Source organism: Miniopterus schreibersii (genome assembly GCF_964146895.1).
Source record: "Miniopterus schreibersii genome assembly, chromosome: 14".
Taxonomy (NCBI): Eukaryota; Metazoa; Chordata; class Mammalia; order Chiroptera; family Miniopteridae; genus Miniopterus; species Miniopterus schreibersii.
Window position 1 is genome coordinate 41,967,815 of NC_138114.1, and position 23,007 is coordinate 41,990,821.

The 23,007-nt window shown below is 37.8% G+C and overlaps 1 protein-coding gene across 1 annotated transcript in view; it reads right to left on the reverse strand.

The window, feature by feature from the left end:
• Nucleotides 1-557: 557 nt before the first annotated feature.
• Nucleotides 558-23,007, reverse strand: part of CFAP43 (cilia and flagella associated protein 43) — a 69,135-nt gene continuing 46,685 nt past the window's right edge. Inside the window, exons 24-38 of the mRNA XM_081158160.1 lie at nucleotides 22,105-22,311; nucleotides 20,353-20,442; nucleotides 19,981-20,061; nucleotides 19,251-19,376; nucleotides 14,638-14,757; nucleotides 12,230-12,337; nucleotides 10,615-10,701; nucleotides 9,816-9,904; nucleotides 7,663-7,876; nucleotides 6,348-6,460; nucleotides 5,209-5,368; nucleotides 4,509-4,673; nucleotides 2,485-2,565; nucleotides 1,685-1,838; nucleotides 558-1,359 (exon numbers count right to left, since the gene is read on the reverse strand). Coding sequence (XP_081014286.1) covers nucleotides 1,193-1,359; nucleotides 1,685-1,838; nucleotides 2,485-2,565; nucleotides 4,509-4,673; nucleotides 5,209-5,368; nucleotides 6,348-6,460; nucleotides 7,663-7,876; nucleotides 9,816-9,904; nucleotides 10,615-10,701; nucleotides 12,230-12,337; nucleotides 14,638-14,757; nucleotides 19,251-19,376; nucleotides 19,981-20,061; nucleotides 20,353-20,442; nucleotides 22,105-22,311 — 1,962 coding nt within the window. The 3' untranslated portion in view covers nucleotides 558-1,192. The remainder of the gene's footprint in view (nucleotides 1,360-1,684; nucleotides 1,839-2,484; nucleotides 2,566-4,508; nucleotides 4,674-5,208; nucleotides 5,369-6,347; nucleotides 6,461-7,662; nucleotides 7,877-9,815; nucleotides 9,905-10,614; nucleotides 10,702-12,229; nucleotides 12,338-14,637; nucleotides 14,758-19,250; nucleotides 19,377-19,980; nucleotides 20,062-20,352; nucleotides 20,443-22,104; nucleotides 22,312-23,007) is intronic.

Below are 23,007 nucleotides of genomic sequence, written 5' to 3' on the forward strand. Positions count from 1 at the left end.
AGGATACCTCCGTTGAAAAGTGCTGCTATTAGAATATAGTCTGGGGGCAAGAGATTCCTGCTAACCTCCACTCTATACATGCCTCAAAGCTGTTTATGTAGAAGAATATATGTTATAATTGACAAATGATTTAGGGCCTGGTAAAAGTAAACAGTTCACCATGTTCTCATTGCTAGAACAAGAAATCAACTTTTTTTTTTTTAATCCTCACCAGAGGATATTTTTCCATTGACTTTTAGAGGGTGGAAGAGAGGGAGGAGGGGGGAGAGAGAGAGAAACATCGACGTGAGAGACACACATTGATTGGGTTGCCTCCCGAACATGTCCCACAGGGCCAGGGATCAAGCCTGCAACCGAGGTACATACGTGCCCTTGACCGGGAATCAAACACAAGACCCTTGGCTCCATAGGCTGACGCTCTAACCACTGAGACAAATCAGCTAGGGCGGAATAAGGAATAATCTTAAATGTTCTGGCAATTTTTTTTCTGATTATAGAAGAAATACTTATTGAAGAAAACTTAGGAAATATGGAAAAGAATAAAAATAATCCATAGTCTCATAACTTCAGGTAATTTGTTTATTTTTTAAATTCTAGTTTGTTTTTTTTTAAAATATGTTTTTACTGATTTCAGAGAGAGGAAGGGAGAGGGAGAGAGAGATAGAAACATCAATGATGAGAGTCACTGATCAGCTGCCTCCTGCATGCCCCCAGCTGGGGATCAATCGCGAAACCTAGGCATGTGCCCTGGTCAGGAATCGAACTATGACCTCCTGGTTCGTGGACCAACACTCAACTACTGAGCCATGCCAGCTGGGTAACTTCAGGTAATTTATAAAATTAGAGATGTCACTTGTGGCCAAGAATAATTTCTTTTTGTCTTTAAGACTTTTTGTATTATAACTGTGAAAATAATTTTTTATCAAATTAAGACTAAATAAAATAGATCTTGAATACTGAGTTAAAATCTTGTTCATTTTTGAAAACAACAACTCATGATATTTTATACATTTATTTATGCAGGATAAACATTTTTATAATTATTAAGGCTAAAATTAAATAATTTTCTATTAAAAATATGCAACTGAGACGAGACTCTACTTAAATTTCCAGGTATAAAAGAACAAAAAATCATTTTAATCAAATTATTTTTTAAATGATTGATTTGGCCTCGTGCTTTCCACCAGTGTTTTCACATTGGAACAAGGGCAGGAAATGTTTTCATCCTTAATCTTTGAACTTCAGCTTGTAGTACTGAAATCTGTTCGGCTTGTTGTTTTGAAATGTTTGTTAACTTTTGTTGTTCCATCATGTTTTCATATCGTTCTTTGGCAATTTTTTCACAAGTCAATATAGACCCTACCCCAAAAAGTGAAGAAGAAAAGAATCAGTTGAATTATTTTCTATACTTTCAAATATATAAATAGTATCCAGAATCAATTAACATGTAGAAGGAATGCTGGTAGCTTTATAAGAACTGTACAGATTTCAGTTATACTGATTACTTTTAAAGAAAAGGGTTGGGGGTGGTGGTGGAGGGATTGAACAAAAAAGAGAGAGGGAGAACTCATGGACAACAGTATGGTGACTGCAGGGGTTGAGGTGGGTGGATGGAGGGGATAAAAGGTGATGAAAAACAAATAAAAAAGAATCCTACAGTTGAGTAAAGAAAAAAAAAACTTACCCATGGCATTACAGATGTCTTTTCTCTCTGAGACAGCCACCAATTCTTCTCGTAAATTGCAGCTTAGAGTATAATTTGCTACATCTTTTTGATTGCTGTACTTTCCCAGTTTTTTTAGTAGTTTCTTACAGTTTTCCACATTCTTTTTGTGGGTCTGAAATTTTTGTTCCCATGACACCCCACAAAAATAATTTTGAAAAATATATTTTATAAAGACATTATTATTAAAATTTAAGTTTATTATCATCATTGAGCTATCATCACCATATCTCTAGTGCCTAGCATAATGCCTGCACATAGTAGGTACCTAAATTATTTGTTGAAATATGGAATGGTATAATACATTTTAGATAAAATCTTGTATATTTTTTAAAAACTAGAGTTTAAAACACATAGACTTGAGATTACTTTGTTTTCATTTTCTATATGCATTTTCAGTTTTTATAATCAAAACTAAGCATTTGTTGAACAGTTATGAAAAAACAAAGCCCTTACAATGCCAAAGAAAGACTATCAACATTTCTATTACACAAATCATAACTTAATGTGAAATAGGAAATTCATTATACACTCAGGTATCTCCCAGGGGGTTAATTCTAATATTAAAAGAAGTGCTTAAGTCTACCAGACTTGTTATGGTTGCAAAGATACTATTCATGGACCTATGATTACATCCTGAATATCAGTAAAGGACTTCAGTTTTGTTGGGTTCTGTTTGAATTCGTGATTTGGAACACTATTACTTTGTTCAAATGATCGCGACTATTGGCATTATAATGATCAATATCTTTGAGACCTACCTTATCTAAAACAGCAATGGTTTGCTCCATTATTCCAATCTGAATGGCAACCAGACTCTCATAGTTTGGTTCATTTAGGAACTTTGAGAAAAGAAAAAAAACACACCTCATGATATATGTAAAAACATTTTTTTCTATTTCTTTCAATAGATAACTTTATGAAGATTATCTTAGTTTTGTGTTTTTTTTAAAGATTTAAAAATTTATTTTTAGAGAGAGAGAAAGGGAGAGAGAGAGAAACATCGATGTGAGAGTGATACATCCATTGGCTGCCTCCAGCACGCCTCCTACTGGGGATCAAGTTGCAACCCCAGCATGTGACCTGACTGTGAATGATACCAGCCATCTTTTGGTGCACGGAACAATGCCCAACCAACTGAGCTACACTGGCCAGGGCGAAGATTATCTTAGTTTTGAAAGTTATTATTTTCATAAAAACTATACATCTAAGTTAAGATTCACTTGACTTTTGTGCTACAATATTTACTTGTATTTAGCCACTGAAATGCTCACTTATATGCTAATAATTACAAATGCCTAGAGTTGATTTTCTCATTCATTTATTTAAGACATTAAATATTTATTGTCTCATTTGAGTCCCACATTAACAGTGTTCCAGTTAAAACACTGAGGGAAATACAAAGATAAATAACATGACCTACCATCAAGAAAAAGAGAACATGTAGAATTAATCAGTTGCCAGAAAATATGTACAGTGGCTGCAAATTCAAAAGTTGAGTTGGGGTGTGGTTTCTCTGGACTTGGGGAAATCAAAAGGCTTTATGAAAGAGGTGGCATTTAAGCTAGACCTTGCAAAATAGATTTGGGATGTGAAAAAAAAAATGAGGAAAGATATTTTAGGGAGAAGAACTGGTAATGAACAAAGGCACCCAGAATCCTAGATAACTGTAGTCAGCTTGGTTTGACAATACTGATGTATGAGAGGAGCTGGGAATGCATTTGAAAAATTAGGTTGAATGACACTGAACACCCACCTAAGGATTTCATAATTCATTCTCCAGGTAAGAAGTGGCAGTTTAAAATGTTTGAGCAGAGTAGTAATGCTATTAAAGCTGAATATGAATATTAATCTGACAGCAGTGTATAGATTAGAAAAGAGAAAGAGCCAAGGTCAAAAGGCCAGTTAGGAGATTATTATAAAACAGTCTATATCATTGAAAAGGAAGTTCTGAGCTAGGGTGAAGGCAGTGGGAATAGAGAATGAGGGAATACATAGATAAACCAGGCAAGACATGGAAGGCAAGGCAAAGAGAGAAATCAAGGATGACGACAACTTTAAGCCTGAGTGGTGGAAAAGAACAGAAGCAAATTAAGAGGAGTTGCTATTGGGAGGTGTGACATACAGAAATAGAGCGTGAGGGAGGCCAGTGCCAGAGAGCTTGGATTGGAATTGGAATCCAGAGAACTTGGATTAGTCTTTTAAAAGTAATCATTGAAGTTAAATAAATAGAGAACATCAAAGGAGAGGGCATGGAAAGAAACAAGCAGAGCTAAGGGCAGAGTCTTAAAAAATAGGTATATTGATCAATGACTCTTTTATCATTGATGTTTCTCTCTCTTCCCCTCTCTTCCTCTCTCTGAAATCAATAAAGATATATTTTTTAAAAAGTATATTTAAGAGTTAGAAGCAAAAGAGAAATCAGTAAAAGAGGCAGAGTGGTTTGGCATGTTGGGAGCAAAAGGAGAAAACGGGTGGTAAATGCTAAAGGAATGAACCATCAAAATGGTCAGATGCTATAGAGAGTTGAAGGGTGGCGATGACTGGGAAAGTGACCACTGGATTTGACAATGATAGAACTGTACAACTGAATGGATCACAAAGAACCCAAGGCAGCAAATATGAGTTACTGGAAGAAAAAGACAGAGTTTATAGGCACACTATGAAATACTCCTGGCTTAGAATATGCTTGATATCACAAAGGCTTCTTATTAAATACTGGTTGAATGAATAAATGCATTAATGAATGAAATTAAAATTATATAGTGGGACAGGGAGAACCTACCTTCTGACGTTCTCTTGAAAAAAAAAGCATCTGAATATCCCAAGCCTTCTGATTTAGATCTTCCATTTCCATCTCCATTTTCTTATGCTCCCACTCAATGTGAAATATTCCTTTGTGGATATCTTTGCTTTCCATCATGCTAGCAACTTTCTTTTGTCCTTGAGTCTTAAAAAGAAAGGTACATTCTGATATTCATATAATATGATTCTGCACAAAGAATAGAGAGTATTTGAAGCTGAATTCTATGATTAGAAAACACCTGGACCACAGAGATAATTTTATCTGCTTAAAAATATAGCATATATGAAAAAATCACTTCTTGGGCAAAATCTGATCACTATAAAGCATGATAGTTACTAAACAGAAGGAATTATAAGATAAATTTAAATGGCATAGCCAATTTATATGCCAATGATTAGGGAGACCAATCACCAATCTTCCAATCTTCATATATTTGCAGCCGGGCTCTCTGCCCTGCTTCCTGATGCTATAGATAAACTGTTGAAAACAAGATAGACAGTCTCAAAGGCAGAACATTACATGACGGGAAACAAAGATTTTTAAACAATGAAGTAGGCGTCATGTCAGAAACCCTGTAAGCCAGAAGAAAATGAACATATTTGTCATGAAAATGGGAGAATAAAAAAAATGTTTGATACAGCAGGTAATATGGTTTTTTCTCTTTAAAAATGATAATTACCCGAATCACAGCATTCAGGTCTTCAATTATGCTCTTGTTGATGAGAATTGCATCAGAATACTCCAGCAATAACTGGAAATTCTCTAGTTCTACTTGTCCTTGTTTAAGGAGAATTTGGATTGTCAAATTCAACTGGAATTTTGCTTTCTCTTCCTGTAATCTAAAGTGAAAAAGACTTCAAAGGAGGTAGTTGTACTATACTTATACTTCAGATTTCACCTATTACCTGAGAATATCCAAACTTAAATTTCCTTCAGCTGAAGGAAAACATGCTGGAAATTAATGTGGAAAATATTTTCCTAATGATGAGTTTTCTTAGAGGTCTCCATGATACCTCTTCTAACGGATATGGAATCACACTTGGGCTGCTCAAAGAATGGTAGGGACAGAAATACATTCATAAAGTTTCACTTTATGATTATAAAAGATTAATATAACTGTGATCATAAGTGAAAGAAAATAGAGATGCTGCCAAATAACAAATCTATTGAAGTTCTGACGATATATTGACTTCTGATATTATATTAACAATGTTTAATCTATATGCTACTTATCAAATCTATTTCTAGGTAATTCTTATTTCTCCTTACAACCTACATCTATAAATGATGTATAATGTTAAATTTGGGGACATCAGGGAAGTATTTATCAGTATGGCTGTAAATATAGCCAAAAGTAAAGCAGGAACAAAACAGTATCCCCATCACTCAGCAAAATACAGCAAGCTCCCCTAAAGAAAAAGATATTCGCTGGTTAGGTGTGTAAATGGAAAATTCATGAATATCTGCTCAATTTTACACACAGTTGTTTGTGTGGCTTGAGCCCAAAATTACTCATTAGCAGAAACAAATTATTTGTATTTTTATGTGGAAGGAGCAGATGAAAAAATACTAAGATTTTTACAAAAGCTACCTATTTGTTATAATAGAAATGGAACATGTAGGCAAGTTCTATTCTGAAATAAGGTGCTTTGTAACAAAATGCACTTTTTCACAGAGAAATCCTAAAGCCCAAGGAGACAGATAAGTCTCTACCAGCCGTAAGACAGAGGTAGGCATTCTTGCCCCAGGATAACACAAACTAACTTAGCCCTAGCTTAGACTTTAACTAAATGAACATGAAGAGAAGGTTCAGTTTACAGAATGAGTTCATGGGACACTTTTTCAATTTCCTGCTGCATCTTCTCGTCTTCATCAACTCTCCTCCGGAGGAAAGCCATCATCTCCACTAAGCCGGCTGCTTTCTGCTTCACCTGACGGAACCAAGCCACAAACATCTCAGAACACATGGAACTTTATAATGAAAGCAAACACACCTTAAAGAACTTCAGGAAACATACATCTCTTAACTTTGTTACAAAACCTTAACAACCCCATCTTTCTAAGAGACTAATAAAAATTTAAATCCCTGCCATTATGTAATAATACAAGATTTCTAAAACTTACATGGTACATCCCATGAATAATTAGAAAAGTCTCAAATATGCTTCTTGCTGAAAATCAAATATGCAAGCAACTAGAATTCTCTTATGTCTTATTTTAAAATTTGTTCTCATCACCTTAGATAAAATTATAAAATCATAGATACTTTTTAAAAACTATGCCAACCTGATGTCTGTGGCACTGAATTTAGGGAATTTGGGGGAGGGAAGGTAGGAGGTGGTCAAGAAGCAACAAGAGGAAGGATTCTCTTTCCAATTAAAACACACTCTCAACTTGTTACCCGTTGCTATATTTAAAAAAATATTCTACCTAAACTATAAAGTTATTTCTGGTGAAATATAATTCTAATCTATTATATTAGAGGTATATAAATATATATATCTATATTTATATATAAATATAAATATCTCTGCAAAAAGAGAACGGACTACTCAAGATCAAGGCAGAGAGAAGAGAAGCTATGTCCATGGCAGTGGTATCTGAAATATAATATGAGCCATAAATGCATGCCACATATGTAATTTTAAATTCTGTAGTAGCCACATTATAAAAAATGCAATTAAACAGGTAAAATTAATTTTACTAATATATTTTATTAAACACAATATATCCAAAACATTATCATTTCAACCTGTAATAAATGTAAAAATATTGAGACATTTTCTGTTATTTTTAAAATTATTTTAAGTCTTCTAAATCTGTGTGTATTTTCCGCCTACAGCATGTCTCAATTAGGACTAGCCATATTTATTCCAAGTAAACAACAGCCACATGTAGGAGTGACCGCCATTTTGGACAGTGGGGGTCTACACAGGTACAGACCTACACTGAGCCCTCAGAAACACTAAGGTTAATGTTTTACTTCATCATTATCCTTATTAATATTATTAACTACTACCCTAGCAGGAAAACCTAAATAATTGGGTTTTCTGGAAGTACCGACCACCATAAACTATGTATTTTACATTAGTACACTAAACAAAATGAAATGAAATAAAATATTGTTATATACTTTTTGCTCGTTTTCCACTTTCATTCGTCTGGTCATACAGAAATGACTCCAGACCAAGGGATCTAGGCCTTCTGGAATGTTATTAATACCGTCCAAGTCATCCATGGCTTTCATTATCTGGGCAAAGGCATCTTTATTTAACTTCCCAGATCCTGGTCGCTCTCCAAAAGGCACAAGACTGGTCGCATCCGACTGTATTTTTGTTTTGTGAGTCCTGGTGTCATCAACAAAAGCCCATCAACCTTTCACATTCTCACACATACAACAACAACAAAATCAATGTTAAATAATATGACCACTAGCACTGGTATGACACTGCATGACACTTTCCTTTGGCACTTGAAGGTGGGTGAGTGGATTATTCCAAAGAGAAAAGCGCTCACTTTAACCTGTTTCCATATTCTCTGGATCCCCAGGCATGACCTTGGCTAAACTGTAAGTGCTCCCTAACTGTTGTCAGCACTGGCAAATTTACCTGGATTAGAAAATGTCTCCCTTCTTGAAGGAGAGAGAACAAGTTTCCTGGACAAGCCAAATCCACAGGAGTTCATCACCATTAAAGCAACTTTAAAGGGTCTTCTTTAAGCAGTAAAGAAAAGGCCATCACCAGAAATAAGGAAATATGAGAATTGAAAAAACACACTATTCTGTGTCTTGTAAACTGGCAGGTAAATGCCAAGAGAGGAGTGGATGTTCCCTTGTTCTGTCCCATATCCTCTGCGGGTATCCTTTTTCAGATTCATACACGATTTGAGAAGTGCTTCTTTTTACCTACATGAATAGATTGGTTTGTTTCCCTGGGCTGTGGCTGGGAAGGAAATTCCCTATCAAATGCTTTCCAATACACCATGACGTTACTATTGTTACTCTCATTCTCTAGATAAGGAAGGTGAGGCTCTGAGAGAAGTTACTGGTCCAAGGTAACAGTCTGATGGTGAAGTTAGGATTTAAGGCTAATTCTGTTTAGCAATAAAACTTATGTTGCCCGGCCGGGCGTGGGCTCAGCGGGTAGGCATGGACCTATGACGCAGGAGACTGCGGTTTGATTCCCGGTCAGGGCACATGCCCCAGTTGAGGGCTCGGCCCCCAGTAGGGGGCATGCAGGAGGCAGCCGATTAATGACTCTCTCATCATTGATGTTTCTCTCTCTCTTTCTTCCTCTCTCTGAAATCAATAAAGATATAAAAAACAAAAACAAAAAACTTATGCTTTTCCCACTGCTGCCTCCCAATATATGAGAGGTGTCTCTACTTTCTTTCTTTATTACAACTCATTACTTTAAAAATAGGGAAATCAAGATATGAGGCATGTGCTAAGCTGAGTTCTTTAGGTTGCATGTAACCTGTCAAAGATGAGAGAATGAGTTTGTATCTCAGACATGAATGAGCCTATATCTTTGTGACAAACTCCTGATTTCTAGATTACATTAGAAAATTATGGAAATATGAATTTATAAAAATTTGGAAATATTCAGGAATGCTATTCTAATGCTATTCTCAGTATAAAAATCAAATATTTTAGAACTCTTTTGATAATGGTTATTTTCAAGCACTTGTACTGGCATTTTTTGAACTTTGTGTTGAACACAATCACATGAGATGGTCTGAAAAGAAAGAAATTTGTGGTCAAATAAGTTTGGAAAACACCTCTTACTCTACTTCTTGTACTTAGACATCCAAAAGCCAAAAATAGGTTCTGAGAAGTTCTTGTAAAGAAAATTGTTTAACTTTTATTTTTTAACCCAGTGTTTCCCCGAATTTATTTTGTCCTGGAAGCCTTATGTACTTCCAATTCATACCACAAGAGACTCATATTTGCTGGAACACATCTTAGGAAAAAGTGTTTATAAATCTGTATATTGTCTATGACTTAAGAGGAACTACTTTCTTGTATAAAATAGAACCTGTAATTTCACTATGCTTACCTACTTAACTATTTTTAAATAATGAAAAGAAATTCTTCTTCATTGCCTACCTTAAGATATAAGAATTATCTAAAAAAACCCTGAGTTATGATCAAGACACTTGAACATTTTCATGTAAAAGATGTTAGACTGAATATTTCCATCTAATTGGGAGAAAAAGTTGAAATCTAATAACATTCCTATTTATTTACAGACTTTTCCTCAGACATTATAGCAAAGGAGAACAAACCTTGGTCGGCGTTTAAAAAGTTTGTAGAGTATATCCACCTGATGACTGGGAATTTCAGAAAATTCCTTTTTAAAGCTGCGATCCAGAACCTAAGCACAAACAGATCATTGCCAGGATTGCAATTGTTTCAGAAACATTTTATTTGTTGACAATATCCTTTAAAATATAGGGCTGTATCACTTTGATTTTAAAAATCTATGAAAATTTGGTTTATAAAGTAAACTTGTTAGGGAGTGACCACTCACTGTGCAAGGATTTCACAAAGATTTATTTTGAGTAGAAAGCACATCAGTGAATTAAAAATACTATTTCATATAAGAGGGCTTAGAAATCATTCAGAACTGAAGTTTTATAAAATAATATTTATCTGTAAAACACGCCAGGTACTCTAATCTATTCTTATTCTGTTCGATTCTGTTCTGTTCCATTCCATCTTTCTTTATGTACTTTTCTATTCTACTAATTTCCATTATAAAACTGCTGATCATGGTCTACCAAATTGATATCATAACCAACTCATGGGGCCTGCAACCTGAAGTTTGAAAAGCCCTAAAGTCTAGATGATCTCTCTCATTTCTGTGCAAGAGAAAACTTAAACCAGAGAAATTTACAAAAATTTACTTTACACAGTAACTTTCAGAAATACATAATGGCACAGAATGAAGTTAACTCATAAGTGAGATCTATAGTAGGAGAAAAATTTACGAGGAAATCAAATAATATTCCTTTTAATCTTCCCTCAAATCCAGGCAGCAGCAACTCTACTGCATTGGTGAGTGGGTAAGACCATGGCCCTCACCTTGTCTTCTGCCAGTAAGTTGTCATAGTTTTCCTTGTATACATCAAGGTCTTCTTTAGATTTCTGGATGGCCTCTGAAGTCTGGCTCTACAAAAACATTAGGAATAGCCAGCTGTAAACGAATATTTTTCAGAATAAACAAAAATATTGGAGGTACTAAAAAGAACAAAGAATTTCCTAGTACAAGATAAATGCGTCAGTAGAGTAACCACTGCAGGTAATATTTCTGGAAGAAAGTAAACCAATGGGAGACTCTGAAAGAACAAACATGCACCTGTTTCTGAGTATAGCTAGCTCTGTGAGTGTGGCAGTGACTACAGAGCAGGATACATTCTTGGCTGGGCAGTACAGATGACGAAATCTCACAGGCTTGTGAGTTGCCTGGACCTGGGTTCTGAGAGGCTGAATATATAAAAGGACAATGGCCGGACCACATGTGAAAGTAAAACTCTGACCCACAACCTCTGCAGCAATTGGCCCCACACTGTCAAGACTTGGAAAATAACTTTCAGCTTTTTAAATTTTTGCCACCATTTCCAACTGAGGACCAACCAGGGAAAGCCAATATACTCCCCCAACCAATCACATAGGTTGCCGAACTTCTAATTAATTTGCCCCCAGCTTTCTCATGCCAACAACTTCAGATCAGAGGGCACCTCACCTGAAGCCCTCTCTTGTTTTTCATTATAAAGCTTTCCCATCCCCCTGCCTGCCTTTGAGTGTCTGCTGAACACAAATAATGGTTGCTGATTCCCTTACTATACGAAGCTCTGAACAAAGAGTCTGCTTATTCTCATGTGGATGGTCTTTGTTAATTTTCACAGTTACAGTTCCTGCTATATTACATACTAGTGGGTGACTTAGGCATGTTACCAGTCTCTCTGAGATGGTCTCCACATCTGTGAGGAACGCCAATACCCTGCAGGGTTATGAGTAGGGTTGTATTTAGAAGGTACTTGGCATATGCTGCTTAACAAACTCTTAGCAAAAAGTAAGTACATATGTCATATATGATACTTTAAATCATTCATTCATAACTGCCTTTTATTAATATTACCAATAAAAGCTGATGCATTATGAAAATTATGTGACAAGCATTTTTCTTCCATTGTCTCTTTAATCAAACATATCTATTCATGCTCCTACTTATTAGAGTTTTTCAGAAAAAGACAGCTTTTTATTCTATAAGCTAACCCACTGCTTATGTGATTAGTAAAACTTAGGGTGTCAAATGGTCCAGAGAGAACAATATTCCCTTGCAAATAGCTTAAAAGGCTATATGTCTTGCCCAAGTCCCACTGTCAGGCATTGGTTAAAAGCAGGTCTTTTCAACCATGAAGCTATATGGCCTCATTTTATAAACCATATGTCATATGAAAGGTGTATGTTTCTTTTGACTAAATGATTACAAGTGTAGAATCACATAACTTCACTAACAAATTGGAGTGGGTGCTTTCACCTCAACCTGGAGCAAAGTCCCAGACAGGGAGCCATGGAATGCACACAGCTGAGTAGGAATATGGGAGGGAGGAAGGGCCTAGGCATGTGTGCTCTTGTTAACAAGGAGCACATCTATCAAAAAGTGCTGTACTCAGGTATCAGATACTATACTTACTTTCTCCTCCTGCTTTCTTGTAAGATAGTTGTTTAGGAATGTTTCTCTACAGCTTATTTCTTCATCCAACAGCAAAGAAAAAACAAGGTTATTTATTTTCAATTCCTCCTGTAGAAATATTTAAAAGGGGGTGGGGGAAATGATCAATACTCCTACCCAAGAAAGAATTTTTCTATTGAGGGCCAGAGACTTGGCACTCATCAAGCAAATTTACGACATACAAGTAAGAGAAATCCTCTTTATAACAAAATGGGAATATAAACTGTTACAGTAACTACTCAGTTGTTTTACGCTTTTCATCGTAAGATAAAACATGTATATAGAAAAAAAGTAAAACAAATGTGGAGTTTAATGAATTATAATAAAGGCAAACACCCTTGTAGTCACCATCTAGTTCAAGAAACAGAACTGTGCCACTGCCCAAAGCCCCTTCCATGTGTCCCCATCATAATCTCAACCCCAATAGTAACCACTGTCCTGACTTACAGTAATCAGTTTCTTGAGTTTCCTTACAGTTTTATTACCAAAGTATGTATCTCTAAGCACTATAATATAACTTGTCCATTAAAAATTTGTGACATTTTAACCCCTATGCTCATAGCAGCGCAATTTACAATAGCTAAGATCTGGAAACAGCCCAAGTGCCCATTAGTAGATGAGTGGATAAAAAAGCTGTGGGACACTTAGGCCATGGAATATTATGTAGCTGTAAAGAAGAAGGATCTCATACCCTTTGGGACAGTATGGATGGACCTGGAGGCAACCACTAATTAACTTTCTGTCTCTATGGATTTGCCTATTTCAGACATTTCATATAAGTGGAATTATTCAATATGTGGCCTTGGGTGTCTGGCTTCTTTCACTTAGCACATTTTTAAGGTTCATCCATGTTGTAGCATGTATTACTTTTTATTGCTGAATAATATTCTATTATGTGGATAAACCATATTTTATTTACCCATTCATAATTGTTGAACATTTGGATTATTTTTACTTTTTGGCCATTATGACTGCTACTCTTATGACTAATGCTGGGATATTCATTTCCAATCTACCCCCCCCTATCATATACATACACTCCCTTCCGGCCAGGCCAGTCATTATGTTTTATCTATGGTCATGTGTGCTGAGGAGTGACCCATCTCCCATGGCTACAGGTCTTGCTGGGTCCTGGTAACAACTCCCTCCCCTTGCCTCTTTAGCTCTAGAGAGGATATTGGTTTCCCATTGTTTCTAGTCTCCGTGTGTTTCACCATTCCGTGCTGTTTCCCTTAACCCTGCCTATACCTTAGTAAAGAGTCCCTGCATTAAACTCTCTTAAATGAAACCCTTTCAGTATACCATTCCTGTAGGGATGCTGAGGATACAGACATCCTCCTGAAGGTTCCTTTAACTACCCTCATCTTTTTTGATTGGTCCCCTTACTTTGGTGAGGCACATCTTCCAACAGCTCCCTGAGAATTAGCTCTCAGGACTTAATAAAGATTAAGGCCATTAGTGTGTGTAAATTTTTAAGACCTTGCATTTCTCAAAATATTCTTCTCTTACTCAGTTGATAGTTTGGCAAGGTATAAAATCCAATGTTAGGAATAATTTTCCCTCAGAATTTAAAGGCTTCACTCCTTGGTCTTCTTGTTTCTAGTCATTGCACATTTCATTTATATTCTTACTGCTGAATCAAATTAAGCCAGATTTTCCATATGATCTTTTGGGCATGTGGATCATTCATTCATTTAACATACAGGCGAGCCCAGCCCTTTGCTAGTTGCTGGAGGTACAGGGATGAACAAGACAGACTCTACCCTCATGGAGCTTAAAGTCTTGGCAGCATCAAAAAGTAACCTCACATAAATTAAAATTCAATTGTAGTAAGTGATAGGAAGCAAAAGAACAAAGTATAAAGTAGGAAGATCTAACCTAGTTTGAGGAACTGGCTTTTAAGCTGAGACCCGACAGATAAATAGATACAGGCCAGGATGCAAAGAAGTTGGCAGAGAATATTACTAGCAGAGTTAGGAGGAAGAACAAACTAGTGTGTTCAAGGCACCAGAGGCGGGTGTGTGGCAAGTGATGGGGAGTCAGGGCCAGAACTCACAGGATCTTGGTGCCAGAAAGGGTGCTGGTCAGTATCCCAAGAACACTGAGAGGACCTGGAAACTTCTTTTTTATATATATATATATCTTTTATTGATTTCAGAGAGAGGAAAGGAGAGGGAGAAAGAGAGACAGAAACATCAATGATGAGAGAGTCATTGATTGAGCCCAAAACCGGGCATGTGCCCTGACGGGGAATCAAACCCAGATTGCCTGGATCCTAGGTCGACGCTCAACCACTGAGTCAGGCCCGGCCAGGCCAGGACCTGGAAACTTCTTAAAACAGAAAGTTATATAGGTAAACTTTTATTTACCTGGCTGACAACCATTTCTGCCTTCACCCTTCTTTCAAAGAGTCTTTTCAAATATTCATCAAAATTCTGTGTGCTTTCTTGAATTGAATTTTGAATTTTCTTCAGTTCTGCTTCTAAGGACTGAAAAGAAGTCAACAGCAAAGTTAAGGTTTAGGAACATCAAATGTGCCTAGGCAGCAGTCACATTTTGCCATAAGGCAGGGGCAGGTGGTGGGGAAGTCTTGTGAGGTGTTCTGGGCCCTCTGACCTTCTTCAATCAGAGATGTTGCACCTGCATTTTTAAAAATATATCATGAGTCTGAGATTTTTGCTTAAAAAAGATTACACTGAAAAAAAAAGTTAAAAATTCACCGCTCATTACTAATGATGTAATTGGTAGTAGGCCTAGTAAAACAAATCGCAGTACGTCTTTCCAGAAAATTCTGACTCTATATATAGGACAGAAATTTCCAGGCTCACAATTGGGAAATGTAGTAGCATTGTTAAGAAGCTCTCAAAGACCTAATAAAGATTAAGGCCATTAGAGTGAAACCAGTATTTTTTTCTTTACCCACTGCAGATGCAGGTGCAGGTGCAGAGGTGGCCAAGTACTGGGCTTAATCAAGGCTGGGTTTTACCAGGTGGAGTAAGATCAGGGAGCAGGGAGGTCAGGATGTGGGCAGTGCACTATCTTACAGTGCAAGACCACGGAGTAAATGCCACCCCTTATTTATATTCCCTAACTCCTTGAAATCTTTACTGCATTCAAAACTGCTCATTTTGGCTTTCAGGTGAATACTATCTTAGGATAAAATGCAAGGGCACTGTTAGAGGACTACAGTGAATAAAAACAGGAAAACAGGACAGGTTAACAACAGGTTCAAGGGAATTGTTCATGAGACCCAGCCACTATAAAGCTGGCAAACTGTCCTGCCTCAAATGACGTTATGATTTTACTTTCTTCACAGAGGAATAAATATTATTTATTTGGTTGTATACCATCAGCTTTTTAAAAAAATCTTTATTGTTGAAAGTATTACAGATATCTCCTTTTTCCCCCATTGATCCCCTCCACCCCACATCTGAACCTCCCCCCCCCCCCCAGGCCTTCACCACACTACTGTCTGTGTCCATGGGTTATGGATATATGCATATAAGTTCTTTTATTAATCTCTTCCCACCTACTCCCCCACCCTTGCCTTCCCACTGAGATTCATCAGTCTGTTTCATGCTTCTATGTCTCTGGATCTGTTTTGTTCCTCAGTCTATTTTGTTTATTAGATTCCACATATGAGTGAGTTCATGTAAAACTTAATCAGAGAGAATCAGAAAACCTGAATAGGCTAATAACAACTGATGAAATTGAAGCAGTAGTAAAAAGAAAACTCCCAGCAAACAAAAGCCCTGGTCTGGATGGCTTCACAGGGGAGCTTTCTAATTCATTAAGTTGTAGGATTAGATAGTTTACTAAAAATTTTTCTTGCTTTTTGAGGTAGGCCTGTAGTGCTATGAACTTCCCTCTTAGGACTGCTTTTGAAGTGTCCCATATATTTTGGGTTGTTGTGTGTTCATTTTCATTTGTTTCCAGGAAGTTTTTTATTTCTTTCTTGGTTGTATTGGTAACCCATTCATTGTTTAATAACATGCTATTTAGCCTCCATGTGTTTGAACGTTTTTGAGTGCTTTTACTGTAGTTGATTTCTAATTTCATGCCATTGTGATCTGAGATGCTTGTATATGATTTCAATCTTCTTGAATTTGTAGAGACTTGTTTTGTGTCCTAACATGTGTCTATCTTTGAGCATGACCCATGTGCACTTGAGAGGAATGTATATTCTGCAGCTTTGGGGTGCAATGTTTTGTAAATATCAATTAAATCCATGTGATCTAGTGTGCCATTTAGAGTCACTGTTTCTGTGTTGACTTCTTGTCTGGAAGATCTGTCCAGTGACGTCAGTGGGTGTTAAAGTCCACAACTATGACTGTATTGCTGTTGATCTCTCCCTTAAAGTCCTTAAGGTTATTATTGATAGATCCTTATTTATTGCCATTTAAATTCTTTATGCCTATGTTTCTCTATTTTTCTTATTACAGCAGTCCCTTTAATATTTCTTGCAATGCTTCTATTTCTACTTCTAATTACATCAGTCCCTTTAATACTTCCTCCAGTGCTGATTTGGTGCTGATAAACTCCTTTAGCCATTTTTGTCTGGGAAGCTCTTTATTTCACCATCTATTTTTGAATGATAGCCTTGCTGCATAGAGTAGTTTTGGTTTCAGATCCTTCTTTTGCATTACCTTGAATACTTCATGCCATTCCCTTCTGGCCTGTAGAGTTTCTGATGAGAAGTTAGCTGACAACCTTATGGGAGCTCCTTTGTAGGTAACAGATTGCTTTTAACTTGCTGCCTTTAATATTCTTTGTCTTGAATTTTTGGCATTTTAATTATGATGTGTCTGGGTGTGGGGCTCTTTGGGTTCTTCTTGCTTGGGACTCTCTGTGCCTCCTGAACTTGTGTGACTTTTTCCTTCACCAGGTTAGGGAAGTTTTCTATTATTTCTTCAAATAGGTTCTCTAACCCTGGCTTACTTTTGACCTCTTCTGGCACTCTTATGATATGAATATTGTTACATTTTATGTTGTCCCACAGCTCCCTTAAATTGTCCTGTTTTTTAGTTGTTTTTTTCTTTTTGGAGCTCTGATTGAGTAATTTTTTCTACCCTGTCTTCTAATTTGCTGACCTGATCCTCAGCTTCCTCTAATCTGCTGTTTATTCCTGCCAATGTGTTCTTTATTTCTGCTATGTCATTCTTCATTTCTGACTGGTCATTTTTCATAGTTTCCATATCTTTTTTCATGCTGTTGAGCATCCTTACAATCAGTATTCTAAACTCTATATCTGATTGCAAATCTCCATTTCATTTAGCTCTTTTTCTGGAAACTTCTCTTGTTCTTTCATTTGGGGCTTTTTTGTCTCCCCATTTTGGCTGCCTATTAGGGTTTGTTTCTATGTATTAGGTAGGCCTGCTAGTACCTTTAGTCTTTTTGGATGCTCTCTGGTGCAGGCCAACGTCAGATGCTGTTTGTGACTGGCCTTGAGTAACCTCTTTGGAGCTATCAACAACCCACTGCTTGAGGTCCCGTCTGTTTGGGCTGGTTGTGTTTGGACAGGACCAAGATGCACACTACAGTCTGCTTTCCCAAGGCCCAGGTCCAGAAGCAGATCAGGCAAAGACTCAAAATACTCTGAGGTCTGCCTCTACCTGCAGGCTGATTAATCTGATTCTCTTAATGAGCCTCAGGCTAGAGAAACTCCACAGGGTAGGGTGAGAGGTTTTCTAGCAGGGTGGGGCAATTGCTTCCCCCTCAGGCAAAAGCTTCTTGGAAGGTAAATGTCTGCCTGAGAAAGATGTCCTCTGCAGTATGGGAGAATGACTTGGCACAGGAATCCAGAGGGGTGCCCTCTGAGCTCTATCTCCAGAGCCCACAACCCTAGACTCTTCTCACACAGTTCCAGTCCACTCTGCCTTCCCTCTGCTGGAGCCTAAAGTGAGTGGCTGCACACGAAGCTTTGTGCATTGGATCTTTAAGAGAGTGCCTGCATTTCCAGCCATCTCTCCTTGGCAGACAGAATCCCGGCTGCTTTTCACAGCCAGATGTTATGTGGGCACCTTTCTCAGTTCTGGTGCTCTTGGCTGGGAAGCCCAGCCTGGGGTTTAGGCCCCAGAATCCTCAGTGGGAACCCCCCACAGCTGAGATATCCCTCCTGACCTTCAGATGCTGCCTGTGAGAACCCAGCCAGCCCTCTCACGCCTCTGCACTTCCTACCAGTCTCTATATGGTCTCCACTTTTACTCCTTGGTTATGAGGGTGCTCTCCAGCTCTTCTTTACTTGCAGTTGATTATTCAGGATGGTTTTTCTGTATTTTAGTTGTAATTCCAGTTTGGTCTTGGGAAAGTGTCAGTGTAGCTTCCACTCAGTCCACTGCCATCTTCAGTCTCCTCATTTGTTGACTCTTATATGTGCTCTGATGGGGTATCAAACTTACAACCTTGGCCTACTGGGATGACAGTCTAACCAACTGTCCTCACCGTCAGCTTTTATATCTCCATTATTATTGTAAGCAATTTTAACATGGGAATGTTTCTTTGTGATGGAAAGAGATAAAAGTAGAACTGCATTGCAAAAATCTGAAACTGATTGTGTCATTCTTCCCTTAAGTCCTTTCCTTGAGATTGAGAATAAATCCAGCAAGAGTATTACAGAACTCCAACAGATGTACATGACATAGGGTAGTGCCTTGAACGTACTATCATAGGTGTTCATTTTAAGAATGAACATTTGAAGAATGAATGGAGAACCAAATTAATTGTAATGATGTGGGAAATGTTGAAATCAATAAGAACTTAAAAAAAAAATCCCACTGAAATGCATTCTTTTTGTTTTTTATTGTTCTAACTCTTTAACTTTATTTCCACCTACTTTCCCAAATTCTCTTGAAAATATCAGTTGAAACACTATCCTTAAACTACTAAAGACACTTAATGAGAAAATCAAGAACACTTAATTTGAAAATATATTGAAACGAAACCCTGGATATGGTGGGGTATATTAATTCTTTGCACTTCTGACCTTTCTATACTTATCTTTTTCTTCATTTAACTCCTTGACTTTTTTCTCATAGTCTTTGAATTGTTTTCTTTCCTCTTCAGTCCATACAGCATCAGGTTTTGCCATGAAAGCAGGCTGAGGGATCACCTAAAGATATAAAAGAAAGAATATACTGTAGCTCAAACCTACATGCAGCAGTACAATAAAAGTTCAGGGTTATCATTACAGTTAAAAATGAGAGCCCTTTAACATGGTATGGTTCTTCACATTGGCCAGACAAAGACCTTGACACTTTGACCAAAATATAAGAAAAAAATGTTACAACTGTTTTTTCTGTAACTTAAGTGAGGTTGGGCAGTTTGGGATGTACCCAGACTCTTAGGTGACAGGTTTGGAGGTGTGTGTTGATATCTTCATAGCTAGAACTATACCTGAGCACCAGGGACATCTATGTCAGGTATTAAGGGGAATGTTTCTCGGGAGAGTAACAGGTGCAGCGTTATCTCTGTTTTTGGTGGACACCAAAACCACTATGGTTGCTTGTCTTTGTTTGCTTTTTGTCAGATGGAAAGGCAAGTCTGAGGTTTTCAATTTCTTATTTGCCTGATGTGGTATGTTTATAAGGTGCTGGATGTTGTATATTTGTTGCTGTAGAATTTAAAAACTCAGATTCATATAGATAAAAATGTTCAAATTTAAGCAGCTCTCTTCACCCCATTCCACCTTTCATAAAGATGTCTGGGAAGCTCACCATTCTCAAAATGTCTTCCTTCCTGACTTCCAGGACTCCCCCCATCATGTCCATCAAGGCTCGGTTTCTGGTGTTCATAGCCTGGGAAAGAGTCAGGGTTAGCAAGGGTAGCTGACCCAGAGATTGGACACTCTGATGGCACCATGGGCAGGCCCCCCCCTCTATTTTAGGATGACTGGATTTAGGATGGGGAGGGTGAGCAGTGGCATGGACGGGAGATGGGAAGGAGGCCACTGAGATTCCAGTGACCTCTGACCATACAAATGCACTGATGTGAACTCTATAGAGTTCAAGTACAAGACTATTAAATCAAATTAGGGACAGGTATCCCTAAAGGAAAGAGGATCTTATGTGCTGAGCAAAACTGCATACCTGTGCCTGAAGCCATTGCTCCATTTTTGGGGCTGCAATCAATTCTGTTTTGGCTTTTTTCCATGGAGGAACATGTATTGGAGCTGTAATCTGAAAGGAAAAAATACAGTTTCCTGCTGTTATTCTTACAAAATTCAACCAAGCTTTTCTTCCACACACTGAGAGGAAGTTAGAAACTATCAAGGGGATAAAGGGCATATCCAGATTTTACAACCAATTTCCTATATTTGGAATGAAGATAAGGTCTAAAATGAGAAGGTTGAAAAAGTAGTTATTTCTCTATTAGCTCTCTAAATCCCTCTCTGTCACTAAAGAAATTATAACAGAGGGCCAGATTTAGATGGGAAGAGAAGGGGTCCAAAGAAATGTCATCTAAGCCAAATCCTACAGGATGGAGGTCAAAGCTTGGGACATTCAAGGAACTGTGAGAATGCATGCGTGACCAGAACAGAGCAAGGCAGTGGGAGCAGCTGGAGTGAAGGGGGGCCCAGGGGGCCAGTCAGAAAGGGGCTTGTGGGTGTTATCCAGAGTGAAATGACAGCCACAGCAGGGGTTGAGCAGGTGAGGGACAATATGTTTGGTTTATAGGGTCGCTTTCCTAAATGTAGAAGGATTGGCATCTGAGAGAAATCAAGTGGATGGGGTTAGTTATGCAGAGACAAAGTGACTGCCCAGAGCAGGACCTTGGTGAGAACAGCAGAGTGGGGTCCTTGCGTCTTAGGTCACATGGCAAGAGTCTGGTTCTGGAAGAACTGACTTCCTTTAAACAAGTAAAATATACTGTAGAGGTTCAGAGGAAGTACTCTGAAGTACGATGATTGTATTCAAACCCCAACTCTGTTACTTACTACCTTCGTAACTGTGGTCAAGCTACTTAACCTCTGTGCCTCAGTCTCCTCTTCTGTAAAACGGAGGTAATATTAGTTAGTACCTATTTTATAAAGTCTTGTGATGATAAGTTAGTCTCAATCTACCTAGGGCACTTAGAACAGTGCCTAGCTTTTAACCAGGGCTGTATAAGTGTTTGCTGTTACTTCTAAGCAACACTGTTACCTTTTGCCCCAAAGTAATCTAGCTGGTTTCATGTGAGCAAGGGGTTTTCTTTGAGTATTCTCTAGCAATTTTTACTTTTTTAGAAATGAAATATGGTTATATTTTAATTATTTTCTTTAAGCATTTACTTGTTAACCGCCTCTGTGTCAAACACCTTTTAAGAAGGCTGTCCAGCAAGACCCCTTTTTCTGAGACCCACGCTACCCTAATGACCTACCTAACTACTGGAGCTCTGTCAGCCTCCCTCCCACGATGTGACCTAACCTCCCTGTGTTCAGGCACTGGATCCAAACTGCGCCAAGGAGTCCCTTCCCAGGTAAATCTGGAATTAGGACTAAGAAATTCTGGTTCAGACCAGCTGTTCTCTTGAGTGTAGGAGATATAAAATAGAAACTGCTAGAGGAAACTGCAATGCAGAGAGAAGTGAGCTAAGAGATGAAGACTTCCAGACTCCCCACAAGACTCCAGTCTGAGGTTCCTGCTTCCTGCTAGACTTGGTGTCCAAATCTTCCCTGAACTCCTTGGGACTCATAAAAGAAACCCTCATTATTGCTGAGACTATGTCAACTTTTTCTGTTACTTGTAACTGAGAATGCTACCTAATACAGTTGCTTCCAGTAGTGTAAATAAGATGAATAAGTAAGAGCTTGGGAAAATGTCATGAGCAACAAGGGAAGGGATAATGCAGCTTGCCCGTACCTCACCATGTTCCACAACAAGGGTTCTCTCTGGTTTCTCACTGTCATCAAATTCTGGCAGCCAGACTGATTCTTCCAATTCTAGATCTAAAATAATTTCTTGAATTCTTACATTTCTTTCCTTCACACGTGCAATTTCAAACTCTTTTTGTTTATATGCGGCATCAAACTCATTATTGAAAACAGTTTTCACCTTGTAAATGATATCCTGAAATATAGATATGTTACTGAAAACACATCACATTGTATCTTTACTGGTAACATAATCCCACAGTTTTACTTTCCCCACAAAATCATTTTATAAGTTTCAGTAAATTAACCTTTCTAAAAATACTGTTTATATGAAGTCATTTCTTGGTTCAGTAACCTACAGTGGCATCCCACCATACATAGGATTAAGGCAACAACTGTTATACCGCCACCTACCTCCCAAAATGTTAGTTATAACTCAATATGCAGGTATGTTGGTAAATGCTGAAGTGGGTGATAAATAGTTGGAAGCTCTTTGTGTACATTCTAAAAAGTTATCATAAAATAATTAAAAAGCAATTTGTCATGCTTAGATCAGGAAATGTCTTTTCTTTGGAACTGTGTTTGGGGGAGATGTGGTGAGGAAGAGATGGCCTATAGAGGTTGTTTGGAGAACCTACCAGACAAGCACCACCACACACGATACTGTGCCTATATACAGTCAGGTTATTCCCAGGTAAGATGGGGATGCAAGCCGGAGAGCCGGATCAGCCAGTTACATCGGCGGCAGGTGGGTCCAAATGGATTGGCCCCATCTCTGCTGGGGAGAATGGGTCAGTTCAAAGTAGCCTTTATTTTACCATCACAGCTTAGTCTACATATCTTTCCTACTGAAGATGAAACCATTAAAGCAGGCTGCACATATGATCTTAGG